The sequence below is a fragment of the Podarcis erhardii genome (assembly GCF_964252035.2).
Source record: "Podarcis erhardii genome assembly, chromosome: 5".
Taxonomy (NCBI): domain Eukaryota; kingdom Metazoa; phylum Chordata; class Lepidosauria; order Squamata; family Lacertidae; genus Podarcis; species Podarcis erhardii.
Genome location: NC_138509.1, coordinates 59867371 through 59894171, shown reverse-complemented (window position 1 = coordinate 59894171; position 26801 = coordinate 59867371). Strand labels below are relative to the sequence as shown.

Genomic DNA, 26801 nt, shown 5'->3' with positions numbered 1-26801 from the left:
CCAAAAGCTAATTACGATCACAAGAATGAGGTTGGTGGAGGGGTGTGTGTTTTGTGTTGTGTCAAAGTCCAGGGTAAAGAGGTACATCACCAGCATATGAGAAAACGGTACAGTGGTACCTCAAGTTACATAAGCTTCAGGTTACAGACTCCACTAACCTAGAAATAGTACCTCGGGTTAAGAACTTTGCTTCAGGATGAGAACAGAAATCGCGTGGCAGCGGCTCGAAAGCAGCAAGAGGCCCTATTAGCTAAAGTGGTACCTCAGGTTAAGAACAGTTTCAGGTTAAGAACAGACCTCCAGAACGAATTAAGTTCTTAACCTGAGGTACCACTGTATAATGAAGGTACCAGACACACCTCTGAGAAGGAGGGAATTCCACAACATAGGGGCTGTCACAGAGAATGTCTTCTCCTGGACCACCTAAACTTCTGAAGCTGTGTGAAGAAATACTTTATTTTCTCTGTCCTGAATCTTCCAACATTCAACTTCATTGAACGCCCACCCCAGAGCTCTAGTATTATGACTGGAAACCAAAAGAGCGCCATCTAACCCTGTCCCTGGGCCACACCCCTCACAGTCATTCCTTTGCATCCTCCTTCAACCTTGCCTACCTGGAATGTGTTTTCAAACCAATGCTTCTTGCTTGCCTGGATGGAGGTAAAGGTAAAAAAAAGGTAAAGGACCAAGGGGGTAGAAATGTGTGTAGAAACTAACCTACTGCACATATTCAGTGTTCTGCCCATGTTTGCCTCTGACCTCGCACACCACTAGCATGTGGCCCTCAAAAGCTTGTCTAGAAAGGAATATGGCCCTTGTACTTAAAAAAAATACCACTTCCTTGTTTAACATGTTTTTCTGACATTTAGCTGAAATGTTTCAGGGCAGTCAGATGGAAGGAAGGAGCCTCTAAAACGTGTTTTTTTTAACTCCCCTATTGCTTCCAATACACATACCAGTGTCTGTCACCTGAAGAAGAAAATGTAGATCTAAGGTTTCCTTCATTCTGCAAAAAGACCTTTAACTTTTAATCAGATATTATTTTATATATTAGAAATATACATATGTCAATTCCTTATATACCTAACTTGTTTCTTGGGACACAGGTTCTAAAGATTTTTTTGTGGGGGTTTTCTTGACTGACAGCACTTGAGTTGAGCCAAGTGCTTCTAACAACCCTGAGAGGTTTCCATCAAACCTTTGACAGGGAAGACAAACTTCATTGGGATTTCTGTCCTTGTTTTTGGCATCTTAAAATAGAACTCAGTTATCCCATGTTAGTCATCCCTGATGTAAACTCTGATCTTTAGCAGCCTAATTGGGCTACATTTGTACTGAAAACTTTTCTGAGGCCATTCCTAAGATTGGGAACTATCCATACTCTACTGAATGTAAAGCAGCTTGTTCTGCAGGAATATTAAGCAGTAGGGAGTTTTGCTCCTTATATTAATGTTCGTAGGCTAGAAACATCCATTGCAGGGGTTGGATGGCAACAAGCTGAAGAGAATATGGCTCTACAATATGAGCCTGCCTCTATGCTCCATTTCACATTTCGCTGATAACTGTCTGACAGTGTAGATCATAGCTGTCAACTTACAGATTTGAAAATAAGGGACCAGCAGCCTCAAAAATAAGGGATCAGCAGCCAAAATAAGGGATTTTTCTGGGCACAGGTATGTTCAACTTCTGAGCCCCTCCGAGCCAAAGGGAGAAAGCCCAGCCAGCAGCCAAACGAAGCCTCAAGCCTCAAGGAAAACCACCGTCACCTCTCCGCTGGGAAGCGCTGAGCAAAGGCGAGTCCCCAGGCAACGCAGCTGATTTGATCAGCACAAGGCATGCAAGCTCCACCCCCCCAGTCGTTCTTAGACTTCTTATTGGGTGAGCAACGCAGCCAAGCAACACAGTTGGAACCTCCCTCCTCCATGGCCGGCAGGGAGGGAGGGAGAGGAGCTGCTTCCTTTGAAACCCGGGAAATTTAAGTGACATCATCAATAAGGGACAGCAGTGGGACATGGTGCAGGGATAAGGGACTGTCCCGCCAATTAGGGGACGTTTGAAAGCTATGGTGTAGATCAGAGCAACAAACACAGGGCCAACATTCAGGGCTGTCCCACCCATGAGGCAAGGTGAGGTGACTGCCTTAGGCAACAGGATCCACAGGGGCAGCAGATCCTGATGTAGATCCTTTATTTCCCCCTTTGTTCCTGATGTCAGTCTTCACTCCCCCCTTCTTCCCTGGCATTGGGGGGAGGGTGCACCATTTTGTGGTTTGCCTAAGGTGCCAAATGTCTTGGGCCGGCCCTGTTAGCATTGAGCAGCCACATAGCAAGAAAGTGGGCAGAAGGCCTGGCAGCCATTTTGTAGACAGAAGGCAATCAGGGAGCTAGCAATACAAGCCAGTAGCATAGAAGCTGCTCTTTCAGTGCATGTCTCTTTGTGTGGAACAGAGAACTAAAACCATGCTTGTCACAACAGAATCCAAAAGTGAATTACTTCACAACAGCCAATCTGAAGGCAAGCAGCACGATCTGTTGTGTTTGTTAGTGTCCCTGGTTTGCTTTATGCAAGCTCTGGACTTCATCTACTCTTGTGTCTAGGGAGGACATGGTGTGTCATGTTATGCCAGGTGTAGAGACAGTGCGAGGGGGGGTCCCCCCCATTTCACAATGCTAGAACATTCCAGCTGAACATTGGGAGATTAAGGACAAACAAAAATAACTTCTTCAGCACATAGTTAAACTGTGGAAGTTGCTTCCACAAGACTGTCAACTTGGACAGCTATTAAAGGGTAATACAGTGGTACCTCGGGGTACAGACGCTTCAGGTTACAGATGCTTCAGGTTACAGACTCCGCTAACCCAGAAATACCTCGGGTTAAGAACCTTGCTTCAGGATGAGAACAGAAATCGCATGGTGGCAGTGGGAGGCCCCATTAGCTAAAGTGGTACCTCAGGTTAAGAACAGTTTCAGGTTAAGAACGGACCTCCAGATCGAATTAAGTTCTTAACCTGAGGTACCACTATAGACCGGGACGCGGGTGGCACTGTGGGTAAAACCTCAGTGCCTAGGGCTTGCCAATCGCATGGTCGGTGGTTCGAATCCCCGCGGCGGGGTGAGCTCCCATCTTTCGGTCCCAGCTCCTGCCCACCTAGCAGTTCGAAAGCACCCTTAAGTGCAAGTAGATAAATAGGTACCGCTTTATGGCGGGAAGGTAAACGGCGTTTCCGTGTGCTGCGCTGGTGCTGGCTCGCCAGAGCAGCTTCGTCACGCTGGCCACGTGACCTGGAAGTGTCTCCGGACAGCGCTGGCCCCCGGCCTCTTAAGTGAGATGGGCACACAACTCTAGAGTCTGTCAAGGCTGGCCCATACGGGCAGGGGTACCTTTACCTTTACCACTATAGACAAATGTATGGAGTATCAGGCTCTTAATGATTCCTAGTCATAATTGCTACATTTCCTCCAGTATCAGAGGCAGCATGCCTCTTAATACCAGTCACTATGGATCAGGAGAGTGCTATGTCATACCCTGATTGTGAGCTTTCCGAGACATCTAGTTGACCACTGTATGAACAGACTGCAGGATGAGATAAGTCTTTCATCTGATCTGGCAGTGCTCATGTTCATTCTAGATTTATTTAATCCTTTGTTTTTATTATTCTTTCCTCCTGATTTAGGGAACAGCTGTAAAGGATGTAGAATTGTATTGTATTGTTATATGTTAATAATCTTTCCATTAATTGTAAGAAAATAGTTTATTTTGCATTGCGTCTGTTCCTCATCCCAAAGCATATGATGAAAACAAAAAGCACTTTAGATTGGGCAGGGGGTGTCAAGCCACATTTTATTCTCCATTTTGCAGCTCAATATTTCATAGTAGGTGGCAATAATATATATGGGATTTTGGTGTATGTGTACTGTTTCAGATAGCTGAAAATATATGGCAGCAGTCTGCTAAGAACCATGTATTAAAAGGGATTATGATGCACTTGTATTTCAGGAGCTAAGGGCACCATTCCTATTGATTACATTGACTCAATACGTTTCTGATTGCATTTAAACACTCTAGTATATCCTCTGGTTCCATTTATGACTTGATTGCATTGGCAAATTTGGAATGTCCCCTTTTATCTCATCACATCTGTTTAATCAAGCTAATATTCCATCTGCTACTTTGCTATGCTAATGCTTGCAGTGTGGACAAACTTAAGTTCTTAGTGATGAACAACCCATTTACTTCCCTCCCAGAGTGCCTGCTCTGCAGTTTGAATTTTGAGCCCTATGAGTGTGTTCCCTTCTTCTGAACAATCAGTGTTAAATTTTCTTGAGGAAAAGATTCCACTTGTGCGGATTTCAAGATCTACTTGCAGAGCTCCCTTACAAATCCCTATGTTTTGCCATCAGCTATCATTACAGAACTGACGACAGATGGTGATCTGGTTGCTATAAAATGCATCTTCGCTTGTTGCAAAACCTCAGCGTAGAAGAACTTCTTTTCTATACATCAGCTGCCATTCCTTATCTCTGGGGGAAATGAACTTCTCCCTATGTGTGCCAGCCAGGATTTTGAATGCAACCTTCTCCCGCTATAGAGAAGTGGCCTCAAATGCCTCCTTCACTTTGGATAAAACTTCATTCCAAAACCTGCAAGAATTGATCATCTATCCTCCATACTCCAAGACAATGATGTTCCTGATCCCACCGATATTGTGCCTTACAGCAGCCGTCCTGATCAACCCTTTCATTCTGTTTGTGATTCTTTCCCGTGTCAACATCCGTCAGGAGACAAGATACCTGCTGTTGGGAAATGCTTTGCTCTGTGATTTGTTATATCTGATACTCTATGCTATGTCTGCAGTTTTCAATGTAATGAAACTCCACCTTCCCAAGAACCCTTGTGTGCTCCTGTTGTTTCTGCTGGCCATGACTTACTGCGGAGGGTTGCTAACGGCTGCCGCCATGGTGCTGGATACATACGTGGCCATTTTGTGGCCTTTGCATTACATCTCCATTTTGCCATCTTCACGAGCAAAGAAGCTGATACTGTTCCTATGGATCTTGTCTGGTGTTTTCCCTGGGATTGTCTTCTTAATACTCAAGTTTACCCAGAAACCCAGTGTATGCCCAGTGGAAAACTGCTCTGTCCCCATAATACTGGTAATGACTCTACATGGAGATGGGGCCGTGAAATCCTGCTATGTAGTCTCCGTTTCTGCCCTTTTTCTCTGTCTGTCCCTCATACTCTGCTGTTATATGATCCTGTATTTCAAAACAAAGCAGTCAGGCATATGGAAAAGCATGTTCTCTAGAGCCAGTGTGACGTTCCTGATGCATCACATCCTCTTGTTCTTTCATTTCTCTCCCCTCTTGGCTATTGTGGTGGACTCCTTGCTTTATGTCAATGCCGTCATTGGGACACAGACAGGGATATTGGTCTCTCTGATAATATGCAATGTGCTGATAATCTTGCCCAAAGCTCTGTTGCCTTATCTGTTTGGGCTTCGATACAGGGAGATAGCCTCATCCCTCAAGTTCTTCTTCAGACGGAAGCGCATGACTGCTGTGTCTCCAGTCTCAACCACTTGAGCAGAAACATACGAAAGACTTGTCATGGTTTGGAGCTGTATTTGACCTCTTCTATCAAGTTGGAAGGATCCCCCCCCCCAAAAAAAATCATTCATTTGTTGTCTGCTGGCTGAGTTATTAGCCATTTATTTTTCCAAGGTCAGCATACTGTGAATGGAAAAGTAGTAGTATCATGCTGGTATTTTGATATATAATGATAACAATGTTGTGCTGGATTAGATGTCATGGTGCAGCAGTAAATTAGAAGGAATAATTTAACAAAAAAAGAATTTTCACCAAAGAACATGGGGAACAACACATGAAGGGCAAGTGTAACAATTGTTCCTATTCTGATTTCAAAGTCATCAGATGTGCCTGGTTTTCAAATGAGGCCCCCTATGAATGGGGTTTTTTTTATTGTGCATTTATGATGATTTGTGCTTATGGTGGTTTGGGGGCAGTCATACAATATTCCACTTTCAATACCCATTCATGCCTGCAAAAGTTTTGGGGTAGCCATATGGCTTGATTTCCTATCATTGCATATCCTCTAGTTTCTTGCTGAAATCCTTTAACTTTTCATACCACAAACAATCTGGGGGTGGGTCCTGTTTTATTTTATTTTAGCTACAGTGCAAGAATGTCTCTCCAGACAGCAATAGAGTGGTAGCAATGGGAAGGCATCACAGAACAAGTAAAGAAGTCCAGTGATGTGTGGACAGTCCAGTATAAATACACCATTAAAGCACTATTGCTGAGACGAGAACATATCGCAGAATACACCCATAAAAAACAGCAGCCTGGAAGTGCCCTGGATTCAGCATGCATATTCCTGCAATCAGATTGGTGATTGTCTACATTCCCAATTACATCTCTGAAACAACAAATATCTCCCTACCTTCTAATAGCATATTAACTTTGTATATACACTATGCACTGTCCCCTTGATTACTGTTGCATCTATTTGTCTTTTTGTCTGTTGCTGGACGTATGAAATGTAGCTATGAAGGCAGAGGAAACGTATGGAATTTCTGAGTTACTGAAAATGTATGGAAATTGTGAGCTACTGTAGGGGATGTGTCAACAGAGAATCTGTTTACAATTTTCCATAGTTACATGTCTCTGTGTTGTTGTTTTTAGCAGTCTCATCAAATATATGCATAAAGATGTTAGAAATTGTGTGACTTGATTTTAGGAGGAAATTACTTTTACAGCATTATCTAGACCTGAATTGGGGGACATTATTTCTTTCGGAGGCTGCCTTTCCCTTGGGAGTAATCTGTCAGGGCTGCACATCAGCAGTGGGGCTGAAGCCAGCCGTGGGTAGGTTCAAAGCCAGTCCTCCCTCCCTCCCTCTCCCCTGCTCTCTCTTCATAGCCCCTTTTTCTCCCTCTCTTTCTGACACCCTTTTCCCTCCCTCCCAGATCCTTGCATGAAATTAGGCTGAGGGAGAATGCAGCCCTGGGGCCACAGATTGCCCACCCCTGATTCAGACTAAGGACTCAGTTTGTCACTCTGAGATGCCATTTACACTTTAGCCAGGGGAATGTAGAATGTAACTAAGCAAGAATAGAATTTCATCATTTGTTGCTGTGCTCTTATCTATAGACTGGAAAATCAGGACCTAAGTATGCTTAGGGAACTGATCAAACTAGTCTAGTTTCTGGGACTGGGCTGATTGCTCCAGACATACACCAAGGGTAAACAAAGTGCACTGTGAACAAGTTTCAGTAAATAATAACTCACAGCAAATGTTTTCATCTACCAGTGTCCCGATCTGCAGGCTCCAGGAGGGCCTATGTGAGTGGTTTCATGCAGGGATACCAAAAAAGGAATGGCCAGTTTTAGTGCTTTATTAAAGAAAGGCATAAACTTGCAACACAGTCTACAGAACCCTGCTGCCTTTGCAGACTTGCAAATGGATGGACTTATACAAATGCAAGCTACGTAAGCTGGCATCAATAGCCCAATTAACACACTCCTGACATGGAGGCCTCTTCCCAACTCTTATCCATCTCCCAGATAAGGGGGTAGCTGACAGGCAGCCAGTATGAGAAGCCTCCCCTCTCCCAACTAGGTGGCAATGGTGCAGGCATTATCCATGGCCACATCCACCAGAATTCTGGTTGAAATGGCCTTGGAGAGTAGTGGGCCCAGAACGTCTGGGTTGGAGCACTGTTGAATGCTTTTTTTCTTTTTTCTTTGGGTGACAGCAGTGGTGTCCCATGGCCCAGTGGGTGGGCAGTGGTAGTAGCAACATCACCAGTAGCAGCAGGTGGATGGCAGACTGCTTGCTGGGTGCAGTGGAGCTGGCTGTGGCATATGTGGCAGGCAAGCAGGTTAATCTGCTGTGGATGAATGGAAATGCAACCCCCTTTTGATCTACTACTTGAGGCATTTGCTCAGTTGGCTAGAATGGTGCTGATAACACCAAGGTCATAGAATCATAGAATCATAGAGTTGGAAGAGACCACAAGGGCCATCGAGTCCAACCCCCTGCCAAGCAGGAAACACCATCAGAGCACTCCTGACATATGGTTGTCAAGCCTCTGCTTAAAGACCTCCAAAGAAGGAGACTCCACCACACTCCTTGGCAGCAAATGCCACTGTCAAACAGCTCTTACTGTCAGGAAGTTCTTCCTAATGTTTAGGTGGAATCTTCTTTCTTGTAGTTTGGATCCATTGCTCCGTGTCCGCTTCTCTGGAGCAGCAGAAAACAACCTTTCTCCCTCCTCTATGTGACATCCTTTTATATATTCATGGGTTCGATTCCCGTATGGGGCAGCTGCATATTCCTGCATTGCAGGGGGTTGGACCAGTTAATCCTCAGGGTCCCTTCCAGCTCTTCAATGCTATGACTCATTACAGGGCCACCCTTGCACGCTGTGCTATTGTTTATTACTCCAGTTTGCTGTTTCTCATAGAGATGTATCAGTACCACTTATTCCTGATCTTATTTATGGTTTTCAGAGCTTTGATAGGAAGAGCTTAGCTCAAAGAGGGACTTAATGGTCCATGCTTCCCCAAAGCTCTATACATGATTCAGAAGAAAAGAGGTTATCATTCTGCAGTCGTTGCAAAGGACATTCAGGCTCTGAAGCTTGAGAAGAAATCCATCGTTTAACACAAGGAGAGAACGAACCCTAGGCTAAAGGGTGGGGGAGACACATCACTTTTCAGAATGCCCGTTTGACCCGTCTATCAATGGCTCGAGTCAATAACACGACTATGTTGGAAAGAAAGTAAACATTCAACAGTACATCCTTTAATCCTTTGTGAGGCTACTTTGTTCCCCCAGCAACATTAAAAAATGCAGAGAAACATATACAGGGGCCCTTTCTACTGAGGAGTGGGTAAATAATGTTCTGTTGACACAGAAAGTTGGGCTACCAGCCAAATTTTTCAAGCTTAGTATGGACATAAACCAGATCCAGGCAGGTGCTGCATTAAGAGAAGTCTCTTTCCCTATCAACATTTATTTATCCTCATGCCAAGAAGATGTTTTTGAGGCATTAGGGAAATGTACTCAACGTGACTAAGATGTATGATTCTATCTAAATATATTAGGTAATTTCATACAATACATGGTTTAAAACACTTTTCCACTCCCCAGATCTATAATGTGCATGTCAAATCTACATTGGCTAGAGAGCATAGTCAATATACAATGGCTCTCCTCCCCCCCCCCCACTTCTGCTTGACAACATTCACAAAAAGTGTGACATTTACTATCATAGCAAAATGCTCTGTTGATTTACAGACTGATCTTGTGTATGTTTGCTTAGGAAGCAAATATTGGGATTTAAGCGGGACTTAACTCCTAGTAATGGTTAGCATTGCAGCCATAGAAACAGAATTCCTCCAAGACGATCTAATCCAACCTTCCACAATAACCGGATTGCCTTCATGGGATGCTGCTTTGTGTTGAACCAGACCATTACTCCACCTTGCTCAGCGCTGTTGTCTACACCAGCTGACTGTGCCTCTCCAGGTTTCAGATAAGGGTCTTCCCCAGCCCAGCCCCGGGGATTGATCCTAGGGTCCTCAACATGCGCAGCATGTGCTCTATTGCACTATGGTGTAGATTTCAATCTCAGACAGATGTTCATCCTGTAGGCTCTTCAAAACCCTTGAGCAATAAGAAGTGCACATCTCCTTGGCTAATTCCATCTGCTACTTAAGCATTCCAGTACTATGATGGTAAGAGCTGTTTGACAGTGGAATGGACTCTCTCAGAAGGTGGTGACCTCTCCAATGGAGGTTTTAAAACAGAGGTTGGATGGCCATCTGTCAGGGAGTCCTGCATTGCAGGAGGTTGAACTAGATGGCACTAGTCCAACCCTACAATTCTATGAGTCCTTTATTCTGGCCTAAGAGTGTTCTATTGCATCTGGGACACAGTGCTTATTATCCTAGCCTTGGCAATCTTAACAAACAGCTGTTCTTAGGGTAGATCTTTGGGTTATGGGTGGTGGTCCTTCTGTTCCTTTACACAGAACTCAGTGGTAGCTCCAGGGCTGAATGTTTCTGTTTTGAGTGCGCCAAAGATCCTGTCTTACAACCTGCTCAGGTCCTGATTGTGTGCTACTGGATACCAGTGGCCACAGCCAAAGGTATGTCTTGATACTATCGCTTCATCACTGCAGAGCTGGTGCTTGTGAAAGGAGAAGGTGACAGTGGGCTTCCTTAAGAGCTGTTCTAAAAACTAGTTCACGCAGGCAGGTCTGGTCATGTGATCACAGCACATGTGATTGAGAAGCGAAGGTGTGTTCATAGATGCAATCCATCTGGTCCTTCTTTCTCAGTAAACTGAGGGGGAATCATACACACACAGTACCTGTGTTGCACATTACCATGCCACACATATGGCATGCTTATCTACTCCTTCACCACATGTACTGAACCAGGTTCAAATTCACACATTATACATAGCCTCTTTGCACATGTCCTTTTTCTATATCTGCTTATCATGTAGTAGTCATAGCCATAATCATAATATTTACAGTCTTAGAAAATGTAACATCATTATATCACGATCATGACAATGCTGATTTAGAAAGAGCCAGAAAAAGCATTTCTTGGAAAAACTTGCAAGCTACTTGCCAAGAAAAGTGGAACATTCTTTTCCAGAATTTGTTGCCTTTCCTCTCTGTAAATAAATGTCAAAACAAAGCAATGAGATCAACAAAACAGAAATGTTACTGGGGTGTTTTCCCGCTGCCCAGTGCGAATGCTGGAATTGTGTGAACTGGAGCATATGCTTGGTTAATTTTCAATATTGGGAGTACTGAGGACCCTTCCAACTAGCTAGCTTGGGGGCTCTGGTTTAGGAGCCAGCACACATCATGAGTGAGCCAGGGAAGGGATTAATGAAGAATCTTTTGCAAATTAAGCAAGAGACCTTGGGTGAGTCACTGCCTCTCAGCTCAACCTCCTCACAGGGTCGTCGTGAGGATTAAATGAGGATGTGGAAAACCATGTGCACCTTGAGCTCCTTAGAGGAAAAATGTAGAGTGTAAATGCAGTAAGCAAATAAATAAGAGATGGGGAGACCACACTTAAAAAAAAAATGCCCCCAATTACTTGTGTATTTGATTATGTGTAAGGTTATGAAACACAATCTTGCACTGTTTGCTGTAGTGCCATGATTAACAGTACTGTAATTTCTTTAATTGTCAGTTCTCTCTGTCTCCTGCTCAAAGCACCTGACATGATGCTTAAAAGTTCTTCCTGTTCATTAGAACAGAGTGGAGACTTTGGAGGAGGACGAGATCAGGGAGAAAATAATGACAAAATTATTAAGAGAGAAAGAAAAGGCTGCAGTAATCAAAGGGTGGTTTTACAGAAGAAATTAGTGGGTGTCAAAGAGAAAATAATTACCAGGGTGCATTCCAGGAGAAAATTACTGTGATCTGTGCTGTATTGACCACCCCCTCCCCTATTCCCACAATTTCATTTGTCAATCCCTCCATGTCTTCTTTGTCTCTGTCTAATGAGAACTGCATATATTCTGGGCAAGGGCACAACTCACTCCAATATTCTATTCCAGACGTAGCACATGACTGCCCGGTAGGAAACAAAAGTGAGGTGGTACTAGAAGCAATTCACAGAAGACTGTAATGAATACTAATGGAGGTGGGAGGGATGTCATTTTGACTGTAGCAATTTCCTCCAACCGTAATAGACTTAAAAGGCAAACCATGTTAGCCATTTAAGTACGAATTAGGATGCAACCAGGTACTGTTTAGTATTGCTTCAAACAAGGCACTTTAATATGGTTCCTGAGTACCAAATACATGTGCTGCATGACTCAATCTGAACTTCACACCTATGTATTTTTAGCTGCTTGAGAAAGAACCGAGTTCTCCTCCGCTTGCATATATTTTTAAAGCTGTCACAGGGACAAATGTGCTGCTCCCACACCCAGCACAAAAAGCCTTCAGAGAGATTGGTCTGTCTGTCTCTTGCTAAAATTGGAAAGGTTTTTGTGGTGTTGGAGATAAATTCTGTGGTCCTGAGCAGTAGCCATCTTGGAGCATCTCTGCACATCTGCCCTTTACTAAATTTGAAGTCTACTGTAAATGCCACCCAAAAGCCTGCACGACATGTTGTTAAGCATCACATGCTGCCAGAAACAGAAGCTTCACAAATGCACTTGGTATGAGGACCATGGGACATATATATTGTTATGAGTTTCTGGGTGCCACTAAATCCCTGGATTCAGGAAATGTTAAAACATTAGCCAGGCCCATTTCCTGATGAGGAAATCGCCTGGAAGATGAGCCATTAGGAGAATAAACGGAAGGTGCTGAACCATTAGCAAAGACAAAGAGATGGAGCTCTGTGTCATACAACAAATGAAAGGGCCCCTTCTGTCAACTCAGAGTTAGTTAAAAGACAAAGCAAGGGTTTGAATTCAAGTCTTTTAGGGTTGGCTGTGGTGTAACCTAGAGGGGAAAAGGTTGTAAAAGTGGCAAGCTGGAGAGAGAGTCAGTGCACGATTGTTGATTTCTGTTTGAATCTCTGGTTGTGGCTATAGGAGAAATGACCCTTTTGGGGTGGTAAAGATGTGAACCCCTCCATTGTAGATTCAGATTGTATATACCGGTATATAAACCATGTATCATAAAGACACCACAGTCTCCACTGTGCCTCATTCCCAAAAGGAAACAGAAACCCTGGAATCTCGCACCGCTCAGAGATTGGGAGTGGTGTGCAACAATATAAAAAAGAGCCCCCATGGTGTGTAGGTGCACACACCTCATAGCTCAGTGGTAGTATTTGCTTTGCATGCAGAAGGTCCCGGGTTCAAGCCCCAGCATCTCCAGGCAGGGCTGGGAAGGCCTCTTGGCTGAAGCCCTGGAGAGCCACTGCCAGTCATTGCAGATAATACTACATCTGACTCAGTTTAAGGCAGAGATGTATGATTATATTATGAGAAATTAATAGCCATGCTTAGCTTATTCTTTAAAATCATAACATACAATTTTCCTGGAAATCATGTTGCAACATCAAGCATTTTTTCCTTATTCAAGGGATTGTTTTGTACCTTTGTTCCTGGAAATTAAAGATTTCTTTAAAAATAGTGTAGCAGCGCCACCTACTGGGCCACAGATGGAACTTAGGGAAAAGAAATTCTGTACATGAATGCAAGGAAAGAGTAATCCAAAAGCAATGGATTAAATGAAGTACTTTGTTTTGTTTATAGAAAAAGAAAGGTGAGGAGGAAGGGTTTGGCAAATAAATGGAAGCTATATATTGCTTATGGCTTATGCCAACAATGATTGCAAATATTCAGGCTGCCTGCAACATAGCAAAAATGACTTCAGATCAGAGTATTTACTTTGTTTATTTAAAACATTTCTATCCCATCTTTCGATGCAAGTAATAAGATTTTTTTTAAAAAAATAAAATAATAATATCCAAAGTGGCACCTACAAAAATATTAATAATAAAAATAATTGCAACTCACAGAGCTCAGCATTGCTAATTATAGGGGGATCTCATATCGTTGAATGTCTCATTGGCTTACAAGTCCACAAATAGCCCGGTCCTTCTGGATATGATGTTAATTTAAGGCACATGTTTCTTGAAAAGCTGTGACAGCCTAGTGGTTTCATCCTAATCATCCTATATAAAAACCTGGGGGAATGAGGTATTTCATGACAACTTCTTCTTTCCTTCTCCCGAGTATCCCTGCAATGTCAGACTGAGACTGCTCCAGGCACTACCTTGCGGATGTATGTATAGGACTTCCGGAGAGTGACACTTCCATGATGGGAGACTCCGCGGGGGAGGACGCATTCTTCCGTCAGTTTCTGGGTCTCAGCATCCCAACACAGCACAGTGGCAATGACGTCGTTCTTCTCGTCTCGTCCTCCGGTGATGAACAGCTTGTTGTTGCAAGGAGCAATCCCACAACTTGCTCGTTCGTGGCTTAACTGGGTGGCCAGGCACCAGGTGTCTGTGAGTGGGCTGTAAGAATAGACTGCCCTCATAGCTCCACCTGAAGTGGGAAGAGAGCAAAGGATTCCTTCTGGGGAAATTTGTTTCTTTTTAAATACATTCTAGGCTTCAGCCCAAAATGTTAAGTGTCAGGTTTCCTCAACCCACAAGACAAAAACAGGACAGGACACGTATTTTGAAAAGACAGCCAGCCAAAGACTTTACTTCATCAACTAGCCTTCATCAACCAGGTGCCTTCCAGTTGGTTTGGACTACATTTTCCACTCACTGAGGCTGGTGGGAATTGTAGCCCAAGACATCTGAAAGCCACCAGCCTGGTTGTTCTCATCAATGGGAACTGTGACCCCCCCCCCATAGCACAGCATATCAGTATGAAACTTCAAAGGGGCACTGGGGGTCTTGCATTGCATTTCAGCTTTCCGTTGAACTGGAAGCTGTCTCCTCACACTGGGAAGACTCTGCAAAGGGGACATGAAATGGAATCATATGGATAGAAGTATTTTGCCTGCATAGGTTTTTTACTGCTACTGTAGCTGTGAAACAATGCACAATTATAAAGAAAGTAAATCTTATTTTTAAACTGACTTCCCCATTTGTTGCCTGATCCTTTGTCAAGTGGGTAGAAAGGGGAAGCCAGTTTACTTTTGGACTTGGTCAAACAAGATTTTATAGCCTAATTCCTATGCTTTCAACCTACACATGTGGGCGCCCAGAGGGATAAATCACAATTAATATACCCTCTCCTACCAGTGCTGTAACTCTCCAACCGTTTGACTTCGCCACCAAAGGTGCATTCTTCCATTGTCTCCCAAGACAGATGGATGCCAACCAGTCAGCCAAAACCATTAAAACCCATCCCACAATTTACACTTCTCTGTGTGCATGCACAACCCATTAAAAAATATCTCAACAAGGAATTCAAAACTATCCCCATTCCGCCAAGTGGTGATTCACAATGCAGAGGGACCAGAGTTTGACTGCATTGCCTTCTTGTCCTTCAACTGGAATTCTAGAAAAAGTGTTCCAGCTGTACCTACCCACAACATAGATGTGGTCGTGGAAACTGGTGGCATTGACACATTTTGCCTCAACAGGCATAGGTGATTTTAAGCTCCAGTTGTTTGTTGCTGGGTCATAACATTGTGTTTTGTCCGTGGCCAGCTTCCCATTGGGTCCTCCTCCAATCACATAGAGCTTCTTCTTGTAACTGGCGGCCCCAAATGAACTGACGTTGACCATGAGAGGAGCTGCCTATAATTAATGCAAAACAACAGAATTGAGGAACGTGCTGAAAATTCATCAGGCCTTCATGCATCATGTATATTAATTCTCTTTTTTTAAAAAAAAAGTAAAGAGGAGAGAAATGAGTTGGGGGCAAGTGACGACGAGTGTACGACTGACACAATTAAGATGCCCATGGCATTCAAAGGAACTTACTTCCAGGTAAATGTCTAGAATTGCCACCTTTGTTTTGCATAATGTACATCCATGTATGGTGGTTGATTGGGTAAAAAGAAAACGCCATTCTAAATTTATCTTCTAGATAATCTTACATTTGCATTATAGATGCAGGAAATGCAAAAAACAAAAACAAAAAAACCCCACACATTTTTGGTGTGAAAACACCATTTGTCTATTAACCAACATCTGAGAGTAGAAAGTCGTTATTTTAGTCTGTTTCCTGTTTCATCAATACCAAAAGCACATCTGTACTCTACCTCTGACCAACAGTTGTGAAAAGAATCATATGTCTCCACACTGTTGATTCTTTGTATACCGTCGTAACCACCAATGACATACACCTTGCCACCCAATACGGCCATTTTGTGTCTCCATCTTCCAACGTTCAAATATTCAATTTGGATCCATTTGTTGATGGATGAATTATATTTCCAAACTTCGTGTTGCGTTTCTTTCCCTCCTGTGATGAATGTAAGATACCAAATTAGAACCAAACTTCCAGAATTTGTTCCTAGATTTTTGATTTCTAAATACATATAGCAATATTCTCCAAGAGCCAGCTCAATTCTTTTTTAAAAAAATGAGGGTAAAACTTCCACAACAAAAGCATTGTAGCATAACTGCAATTTGACCGCAAACTTATAGTTTGGCAATAGTCCGACTCCTGAAAGAACTATGAACATTGTTACTTAAACCTAATGTTTAATAGTCTCAGGTCATAGAATCATAAAATTATAAAGTTGGAAGGGATCACAAGGATCATCTAGTCCAACCTCCTGCAATGCAGGAATCTTTTGTCCCATGTGGAGCTAAAACCCAGGACCCTGAGATTAAGAGTATTGTGCTGTAACTATTTTTCCTCCCTCATTTATTTCCATGGGCATTATGATCTTCCTTACCTGATATGTAGACTTCATTTTTTAATGTGGCGCAAGCAAACTCCACCCATTTTTTATTCTCACACTCGGTTTCTTGTTCTGTGTTGGGCAGTTTTGCCACTTCCAAACGACTGCGCCTCAAAGGATCAAGGCAGGTGACTTCAGCTACAAACTTTTCATCCTTTGTGCAGCCACCTATGATCATGAAGACCTCTGACTGGAATTCATGCATTCTCGGCTTTGTTCTTTCAGAAATGATCTAAATGAAAGCAAAGAGCTGAAGAGATCTTTATCTTTTAACATTTTAACAAAAGCCCCCCTTCACTCCCAGTAAATAATTCCCCTAGGAACATACCAAGCTCCAGACACCTTCAAGAGTGTCTACCCACCTTCTGAATGCAAGCTGTGCTCATTTTTTAATTTTTTTTTTATTAGAAAAACAGCACACAATAAAACTCATATAACTGCAAGTTACAGAAGTTATCCCGATCAGTGTACTGGTGTATACAATATATTGTAGTAAACGTTTCACAGATTATTCCAAAAGATCTAGAGGGCATGATTTTAAGAGTTGTTTGCATGCATTTAATGCATGGTTGTTCCCTATTTAAAAATATTCTTCATAAGACATACATGCCTAGCTCTATGAAATTCATGAAATAAACAGTCTAACATATAAAAAAAAAACCTCCACCTTTTCCCCTAACGATTGAGCAAATTGTGGCCATACAGCTTCAATATTCTTGGATAACACTGACTATTTATATCAGAGATGGAGAAAATGTGACTCTCCAGCACTCACCAACCCTGACAATTGGCCATGCAGGCTGGAGCTGAAGTCCATCAAAGTCTAAACAGCTGCTCCTGAATTAGACCCATTTCAATCTGGAATCAGGTATGAATTGACACTGAAATGGCCTTGATTGCCTCACCCTGTGCTGAGGGAGTAACAGGGGAAGTACAACCCTGTTAATTCTCCTGGACCTCTCGATGGCATTCATACTGACAGATGGAAGTTGGATAACCACCATTTTGATGGCTCTAGTCTTACATGGAAGATCTTTTTCTGAAAGTTATGCTGGGAAACGATTGCTCTGCATCTCGCCTTGCTCTACCTATTCAATTTGTATCCCAGCCTTCCTTCCAAAGGAGCCCAGGGTGGCTATGGTGTTCCACAGGTCTCCTCATCCTGTCCTCCCTGCTTTATAACTTCTATGTGATACCACTGGAGGGAAGTTATTCAAATCTGTGCTGTGAAATACCATTGATATGCTGATGCCACCCAGTTCTATTTCTTCTTTGCTTATGAGGCCGTAGAAGACCTGAACTGGTGACTGAGGTCAGAAACCTGTGGCCCTCCAGAAGTTGTTGGACTTCAGCTCCCATCAACAAATGTGGCCAATGGTCAAGGATGATGGAGATTGTAGTCAGAACAACATCTGAAAGGCCACAGGTTCACCACTCCTAGTATAAGTTGTTACTAATACTAGATCAATAAAATTATCAGTACCGTATCAGTGTAATATAAAATTAGTAATTTTTTATTTAATTATTTACTTATATAGTACTATATAAGTACAAAGGGGTGTGAATTTCTCTTTCTTTTTATGCAGACTTCTTTCTTTCTTGAAAGAATATTCAATATTTACAGTCCAACTCCCACCATAAAGCATCCTGAACTTAACTTTCCACAACAATAGCTTGTGAATCTGCATTACAAACTTTAGGCTTCTTCTTCTTTCCAAATATATACTGATAAGGTGTTCAGAGGGAAAGTATGGCAGCTGTCCAACTCCCATACATTGACACTCATACCTGAAAAATAGTCACAGGTGGGGGAATCTTGTAGCACCACCTCAAAGTATTATTTGTTAGGGCAAAAGCTTTCATGGACTTCACCAGAGGCAGAAAGAAGAAGAAGAAGAAGAGTTTGGATTTGATATCCCGCTTTATAACTACCCAAAGGAGTCTCAAAGCGGCTGACAATCTCCTTTTCCCTTCCTCCCTCACAACAAACACTCTGTGAGGTGAGTGAGGCGGACAGACTTCAGAGAAGTGTGACTAGCCCAAGGTCACCCAGCAGCTGCATGTGGAGGAGCGGAGACACGAACCCGGTTCACCAGATTACGAGTTCACTGCTCTTAACCACTACACCACACTGGCTCTGTGTGTAAGAACAGTGTATGTATGTTCATGGTTATGGGGGCAAAAGATGTAAGTAAGTGAATCACTGTACTGTATATCTGTTAGTCTTTATGGTGCCACAAAACTATATGTTGTCTTTTCTGGAAGAGATTAACATGGCTACCTTCTTGAAAATGTTACCATAGAGATGGATGTTAGGAAGTTAGCATTCCCAAAAGGCAGGATGACACTGCCACAAGCAGGAACACCACAGAAAGCTCACTGCAGAGTACCTATAGATAGTTCAAGCAGCTCATTGAATCACTAGTCTGAACTTTTTCTTAATACAATCAACATTTAACTCACCTCGTTCCCTGATAGATGGTACATTCTGGCTTCTTGAAGCAGAGGAAAGACATCAGGGCACTGTCGGATCAGTGGCTCAGCTTCTACAGTCTCTACAAAATACCAAGGGTCCAGAAGGGGTAGTCTGACACCCTCAAGGATGTAAGGAAGGAGAGGAAGTCTTTCTGCTATTTTGTAATGCACCCAGTTCATAACCATTTCAAACACTTGAGCTTCGTCAGTGACACAGAGTTCATCACTCTTGAGCATACTATATAGGACATCCACAGGCAGTTCTAAGAACTCGTCGTAATTCAGTACTTGGGAAAAATTCTGGATAATATACCCCTTGACCTGCTGCTTCAGTTTATCAAGTGAATGAGCATCAGCCAGTCTCAGAATCCCAACACAGTTTTCTGGATGAAGAGCTTCATTGAGAAAATTGGAGCAAGCTTCTACCATTCGCAAAAACTACAAGCAGAAAAGGAAGCACATTAAATTACTATGCAGACATGCCCTCCTGTGCTTGTTCGTTTATTTTACTGCTCTTAACAAATCTTAAGAATGTGAGGAAGCAATGTCCCTGATGTAAAATGAGTAAATGCCATGTTTAGTATGCATTGCTGGTGAAGGCAATTTGCCTCTGAATGCCAGTTTCTGGGAACCAAAAGCGGGGACAGTGCTGTTGCACTCAGCTTGCAGTTTCCCCTTAGGCATCTGATTGGTCACTGTGGGAACAGGATGCTGGACTAGATGGGCCTTTGGTCTGACCCAGCAAGGGGCTTCTTATGCTTCACTGAGCTTGATGCTGCTCATCTGTATAATAAACCTTCAAAATGCTGGGATGTGGTAAGTGGGGATTCCAGGGGAGAAAGGAATTCCGTGATGAGTGGGAAGATAAACAGTGTCAGGTAGGCAAAACTGATGTCACAGGGCCTATTTGCACAATAGTGTAAGAGCCTGTACAAAAGGTGAGGCTCCTGAAGTGTCCAGACACCATCTTGACTGTGGGTCCTGGAAGACTTGCTCCCTGCATTGCTGGCCTTTTTCTACCTGGCCATATTGTTTAGGGAGTTTTGTTACTGTTATTGATATTATTTTTTGTATCTATATTTTTAGATCTTATTATGATTTATATGCAGATTGATCAATTTGGTTGTGTACTTTTTGATGTGCTTATTTATTGTTGGCTGTGGTCTAAACCACAGAGCCTAGGGCTTGCCGATTGGAAGGTCGGCAGTTCGAATCCCCGCAACGGGGCGAGCTCCCGTTGCTTGGTCCTTGCTCCTGCCAACCTAGCAGTTCGAAAGCACGTCAAAGTGCAAGTAGATAAATAGGTACAGCTCCAGTGGGAAGGTAAATGGCGTTTCCGTGTGCTGCTCTGGTTCGCCAGAAGTGGCTTAGTCATGCTGGCCACATGACCCAGAAGCTGTACGCTGGCTCCCTCGGCCAGTAAAGCGAGATGAGCACCGCAATCCCAGAGTTGTCCGCAACTGGACCTAATGGTCGGGGTCCCTTTACCTTTACCTTTATGTTTGTAATTTAAGTAAATATTTTTATGTTGTAAGCTGCTTTGAGCATGGTTTTAACTATGGAAAGGCAGCATACACATAAAATGGTGGTGGTGGTATAAGAGGTTTTTGCATCAACATACCATGCACATGGTCTGGATCAAATGTTGAAAGAGGGTGAAGGGCAGATCAGATTGACTGGGTGGGAATGGTTTGAGAGATGACTAGCTCTAATTGCACCCATCTCAGACTTCAGTTTACTGTGAATTTGTTTTCATTGTTACTCAGGAACTCCCTTGAATCTTGCACTGCTGAGGGACTGGGAATGGCATGTAACGCTATACATACCAAAATCCCAGCTAAAATCTAAAGGAAAGGCTGAGCACTCAGGGTGCTTCCAGATATCAATAGTTCAGCAGTTTTCTCCATAACTTTTTTAAAAATATGCACCTAACCTTAGAGTTGATGGAGTACAAAGTAGTGCATGACTTTTTTTTAAAAAAGTAGTTAAAAGGAAAAGAGGGAAGTGAAAAATCTGAAACACCATTTTTAATGGTGGTGGTGTGTTTTAAAGAAGTGTTTACAGCAGAGTTTTGTGCTGAGAGCCATGGCCTGTTGACACATTTAGGCTACTTATCATAACAGACCTGGCCTATAAACCACTGGTTCCTGTTTTTTAAAGTTACATGTGGGCAAACATTTAAAGAAATGAAGCTCTCAAATCAAAATTAGATGTACTTATTCCATTTGATAAACTTCCCCTTTGTATCATATTTACAGCCAGCTTTATCTGCCACACATGGAGTGGAGCCAGGCAGGGCTGGAATTACAAGTTAATGGTACAAAAACTGGAAGGAATGCTGGGCCATTTAAAAATAATTCATGTGCTTCAGCACTTTTTATTATTGTTGTGATCAAGCTGAAAAATTAAAAAGCTTGCTCGCTACTTTGAGACATTTTAGGTACTCCTCATTATGCCAGTCCCATTAAAGTGGGGTAGGTGTAGGGATGAGCAAATTGGTCCATTATGGTTTCTGCTGCCTCTCACTGTGAAGGCAGAACACAGCCATCATGGTTAGTTAAGGGTAGGAGCAGCATTATCAAAGTAGCAGAGCCAGGGATGGACACAAGGACAGCACTCCAGTCCGTCCTGTCATAGGCAAGCAGGCAGCCTTCCTGACAACTTTGGGGGTGGGGGTGGAACTAGGTACGCTTTCCATTATTAAGTTTGGAATAGAGTAGCTGCTTTGGAAGACGATAATCCAACTGGAGAACAGCTTTTACCAAAGGTGTCATGGGCTCTGAAGATGCTCAAACTCAGGACAAAAGGGAGAAACTTGCTAAGAGGAAGGCACGCTTGGCAAACCCTCACCATGATCAACTCCTGCCCGGAAACCTATGTCCCCATTGTGGAAGGACGTGTGGATCCAGAATTGGCCTCCACGGTCACTTACAGACTCACTGTTAAAACCATGTTTATGGAAGACAATCTTACTTGGCTATGAGTGATTGCCAAAGAAGAAGAAGGGGGAGCTGGGTAAGGCAGGCAGGCAGAGCCAGCCCTTAAACAGCAAAAACCAGTTTAAGGCTGCAGTGCTTTGCACACTTAATTGGGAATTGATCTTGGACTTACTTCTGAGTAAGCACGTTTTGATTCACACAGCATGCCTTGCTTGTGAACGTAGGCTGAACATTAGATCTAGTCATTAAATAGAGCAGCCAATGAAATCCCAAAGCAAAATATTGTTTCATATTAAAATTCAAGTTGCCCGAAGACTAATCCAACAGCTGTCAATTAGCCATTTTCACACTAAACAATGAGCTAAAACTTATACTCACATGAATTTGGTATGGTTTCTATGTGCTGTAAATATTTTACTTCACTAACCTGAAAAAGACTAGCGGCTTCCAGGACTTTCTGGACATTTTCCTTAGTGATCAGCACTTTGCTTGTGTAAGTGTAATCCAAAAGAATCTGCATTGTTTCAGCATCAACTCCCTTAATTACTATTTTTTCTTCATACTTTTCTTTCAAGTCGTTGCAAAACATTGCCCTGAAGGGGAAAATACGTAATTCCTTGGAATACCAGTCATTCTGAAATACACTCTGGAAACAAATCCGCCAAACACTTCATATGTAATTTATTTTAAAGTCTGTTTATGCTATTTTTCTATTTTAAAATATTGAAAGTTGCTAACAATATATATCAGATCAGAACAATAATAAAAAAATTAACTACAAAACCATAAGAGCAATCCTTTAAAACCACCAAACATATGGCAAGCTCAGTACACACTAAAATACATCTTATATGGTAAGTCTGAACCTTAGTATTAAAATATTCTTGTTTTTAACACATGCTATTAATTTGTTTTTTACTGTATATTGTTTGTATACATACTGTATTGGGCTATAGTGCCTTATTATAATTCAGATTTGAAAAAATTAAATAAATAAATAAAATGCAGTGTCTAATCAGCTAATGAGTATGGAATAAATGTGTTTTTATTCCAAAAGCCAAGCAGAGGTGGAACTGTGTGGATTTCATGCTGGTGCCAGGACAAAGAAGAACCTCTTCTCAGTGCTCATCTGTCGTACTTCAGATGGCAAGAAGACATAAATCAGAGTCTCACATATTGACCAGAGGAAAATTCACATGGGATGGCACAGTTCTCCTTCTAAGCCATTGGGGTTGTAAACATCAATACTTTGAATTGACACCAGGAACAAATTTGTAATCAATAAATATGGCATGATGCTGGAATAGATTATCTTTCCTTTGAGCCTCCATTAACACCTTGGCAGCTGTATTTTGTTTTTGATGAAGTTTCAGAGACAGCCCCATATAGAGCATGTTATAGGAGGGACAGGTAGCCTGTGGTCCTCCAGATGTTGCTGAACCATCTCTGAGAGATGAGTGGCTAATAAATGTTTTAAAATAAATAAGTACAAGCACCACAGCCTCCCTAGCATCAAAAGATAGAAATGAAAGACAGAGCAGCTGGGTATCTTCAGCATATTGATGACACCTCAACTGAAATGTATGGAGGGCGTCATCCAGTGGTTTCATGGGGATTTTAAACAGCACAAGGGACCAGATGAACCCATTCAGTACCTAATAAGCCAGGCTTCCTCAAACTCGGCCCTCCAGATGTTTTTGGCCTACAGCTCCCGTGATCCCTAGCTAGCAGGACCAGTGGTCAGGGATGGGGGAACTGTAGTCTCAAAACATATGGAGGGCCGAGTTTGAGGAAGCCTGCCATAAGCCATTGTTTAGGGTGGAGCAGCAGTTTCTCAGAATGTCCTCCTAGGAAGTCTTTCAGAAAGATGAGAATTGGAACCACAATATAGTCAGATAGTTCAGAAGGGTACCAGAGTAAATGGTATTGAAAACCACTGAGAGGACAAATCAATGGGAATATACGCCCTTGTCTATCTCACAGTGAACAAGGGAATGTCTATCCCAAATCTGAGATGGAAGCCAATTTGAAAAGGATCTAAATGATCGGTCTCATCAAGAAATAATTGAGCCACCACATCTTGCCCTGATATAGCCTTACAATAACTTTGTATGATATTATTATTATTATTATTATTATTATTGTTGTTGTTGTTGTATTATTATTACTCCTCCTAATACGGATAAGAGCTAAGGGTGAGGAACAGTGGCTTGTCTGGGGCTACGCAGTGAAGTTCAAGGCTGAGCTGAGATTTCAACTGGAAACCTCCCAGTTTCTAATGTATGTTATTAATCACTCTGCTACACTAGATATACATATCTGTGTTTTAGCATTTCAGAATTCTAGAGTTATTGTCACTCTCTTGACATTTGTTTTCTCACATCTAACACTAACACTAATATTGCTGTATCGAATAATTGTGTGTTTCAAGGACCTCTTGCTCAATTGTCCGATTGGAATTGTTTTTTTCAGTGTAACTTGTTGGTTTAAAGCAGGGTATTATTAATCTTGCTTCCCTTCTTTGAAGATAGAAACATTTGGGCTTTTTCAAGGCTAAGCAGTCAGAAAGGAGCCCAGATAAACATCACACAGGCAACCCCTTTTCTGCATAAAGCTGAACCAAAGCTATTGTGCCTAGTTCTAGTTCTCAAGGAGAGGGATCGCTCTAAGCATGGCGGAGAAATATTAAAGTCACGTTCCATCAAAACAACATGTACATATTTTTGGCTTAATAAGTCATCAGAAGTCCTCTCTCCCCAAAGATAAAATGTTGTGCCAATCACATGGGATGGTCCATGGAATTATCTGGTGGAGAACTTCATGTGGTTTTCGAAATATCTGATGTAACTATGTATTCTTATGGAATCATTAACTATGAGTCGCTGAATGGCAAATACTCACCTGTCAGAAGACCAGTATAGATTGTAAGATTAATTTACAGACTGAGCCTATCCACATTCATTTGGAACTCTTGCTGATTTAAATGATACTCCTCCCAAGCATACACAGGATTGCAAGCTTAGTCATTTAATATTTCTGAGTATCGCTTCACCCCTTCCCCACAAACAGTAACCAAAAATGAGACATTAAAATGAGACTAGTAGATTTGAATTATGGTTGTAAGGCACCTCATATCCAAGATACCAGAAGCATTCTCTTATGCCAAAAGAAAGGCAAGATCTTGTGTGAAAATAATTTTGTTAGTTTTCTATGACTGTGCAGGGGATAGTTTTCTGTGAATTGATAAAGTGGATAAAAGTGGATAAAGTCCTACATTAGCTACTTTAAAAAATGCATTATGTTGAGTAGAAATACGGAGGCCAGCAACAAGTGCCTAAAATTGCCCCAATTACATTTGGAATTATATACGCCAAACATTCCCCCCTCCCTTTTGTTCTACCAGCTAGTATAAATGTCACACTTTGACCTGACTGAGTAACTTTTGGCATCAAAAGTTAATAATGTTTCTTTTACCATTAAAAAAAATATAATAAAATCTATCCCCATGTCACAATAATTCTCACTGACAGGGATTGATAAAAAAATTCTTTTATTTTCCAGTGTAATTAGTAACATGATAGTGGAGTATTTTGTTTCTCACTATTCATTTAGCATATTTTCTCACAGTTTCCAGAAGGAACACCATTTTCTAGCATACGCTACAGAAGGTGACCCTGCTGGATTTCAGTGTCTTCCTTCCATGTGTTTTTCCCATTTCTCAACTTTCTTAATTTTAGAACTCCAAGAAAAATAGGAAGCACACTCCTTTCCCCTCATTGACTGCTTTTGCCATATGTCACCCTCCTCATGGAAACAGGTTTTTTGGGGAAAGGATCATTCAGCTTCCACACATTCAACTGCATTAATGATAACATAGCTACTACCTAAAACACCCAGGAGCCTGTGGAACAACACTTTTTAATGGGCAGCTGTTGAATTAATATTTTATTTTATTATTACCAATAGAATTATCTGGACATAGTTGGGATTGTTATGGAGGGGGGAAACAGGGGGAACTGTAATGGATTGCATGTCTGTTCCTATATTCAATTTTTTTCTATCCCACATATCTAGCATTCTCAATTAATATTCTGGATGCTGTAATTATCACCCTTCTTCTGACATGCCACCAAATATAGACATTTTGGAAGCTCATAGGCTGTTGGGGTAGGTTTCAAATCAAGTGCTCGGGAAATGTCAATTTCCCATCTTACCTGCTTAACTATTTCTGGTTGCAATTGAACATCCAAATGAGAGGAGAGGGGGAAAAATACTTAATTTTAAATATCTCCCTTACCTAAAATAATTGCTTGCCGCTGCTAGAACCACTCGGTGGCATGAGAATTTCATGTTGCCCACACACAGGGTTACGTCTGTGAGAGAGTTTTCCAGTCGGAGGTTCTCCAAGCCGTTCTGCAGCACCATGGATAGGCCTGTGTCATCAAACTTAACCCTTTCACTGATGGAGACCTCCACAAGCTCTCCCATGTTCCTGGAACACTCATTTTCCAAAGGCAACGGAGATTCCTCCTCCAAGTTCTTCTTCACTATGTCTCCCATGTTTCGATCAGCAGCAGCACATCATGCCATTGATACTTCAATCTAAGATGGTTCCTGAGCTTCAGACAAGTCATGCTGCAGAAGCAAGACGGATTTCCTGTTTGGGCCTCCCCACTTATCTACAGCTGTCACACATGCATAACAGGAAGCCTTGCACTTTCTCATCCTGTTAACACAAACAAAGTCAGTGGGGTTGTGTTGTTATTTTTTAATTCCACACATTTCCAAGCAGTTTTACTATACCTAAAGAAGATTTTAAGGTGCCTTTGAATATGGGATTATAACGAATGCCAAAGACCTCTAAAACTGTTCTGAAATCAGCTTCTGCTGCATAACATATGTATATATCCATCTAGATACACTTGATGAGCTTGATGGGAGACTTATGGGGTTATAATTTTAACAACCAGCATTTTGAAAGAATGCCTAGAGT

The 26801-nt window shown here is 42.1% G+C and overlaps 2 protein-coding genes across 7 annotated transcripts in view; one reads left to right on the top strand and one right to left on the bottom strand.

Annotated features, from left to right (window-relative positions):
* GPR148 (G protein-coupled receptor 148) overlaps positions 1 to 5854 on the top strand; it is an 80583-nt gene extending 74729 nt beyond the window's left edge. For 2 of the 3 annotated variants that reach the window (XM_081864080.1, XM_081864081.1), the window contains exon 3: positions 4402 to 5854. In XM_081864080.1, coding sequence (XP_081720206.1) covers positions 4531 to 5583 — 1053 coding nt within the window. In that variant the 5' untranslated portion in view covers positions 4402 to 4530 and the 3' untranslated portion in view covers positions 5584 to 5854. The other variant, XR_014157062.1, reaches the window with a different exon arrangement.
* KLHL6 (kelch like family member 6) overlaps positions 1 to 26801 on the bottom strand; it is a 41511-nt gene that overhangs the window by 12260 nt on the left and 2450 nt on the right. For 3 of the 4 annotated variants that reach the window (XM_081864074.1, XM_081864072.1, XM_081864073.1), the window contains exons 2-8: positions 26106 to 26534; positions 22236 to 22401; positions 18858 to 19307; positions 16389 to 16626; positions 15747 to 15949; positions 15066 to 15279; positions 13649 to 14068 (exon numbers count right to left, since the gene is read on the bottom strand). In XM_081864074.1, coding sequence (XP_081720200.1) covers positions 13767 to 14068; positions 15066 to 15279; positions 15747 to 15949; positions 16389 to 16626; positions 18858 to 19307; positions 22236 to 22401; positions 26106 to 26368 — 1836 coding nt within the window. In that variant the 5' untranslated portion in view covers positions 26369 to 26534 and the 3' untranslated portion in view covers positions 13649 to 13766. Of the gene's footprint in view, positions 1 to 13648; positions 14069 to 14196; positions 15280 to 15746; positions 15950 to 16388; positions 16627 to 18857; positions 19308 to 22235; positions 22402 to 26105; positions 26535 to 26801 lie in introns of those variants that run through there. The other variant, XR_014157061.1, reaches the window with a different exon arrangement.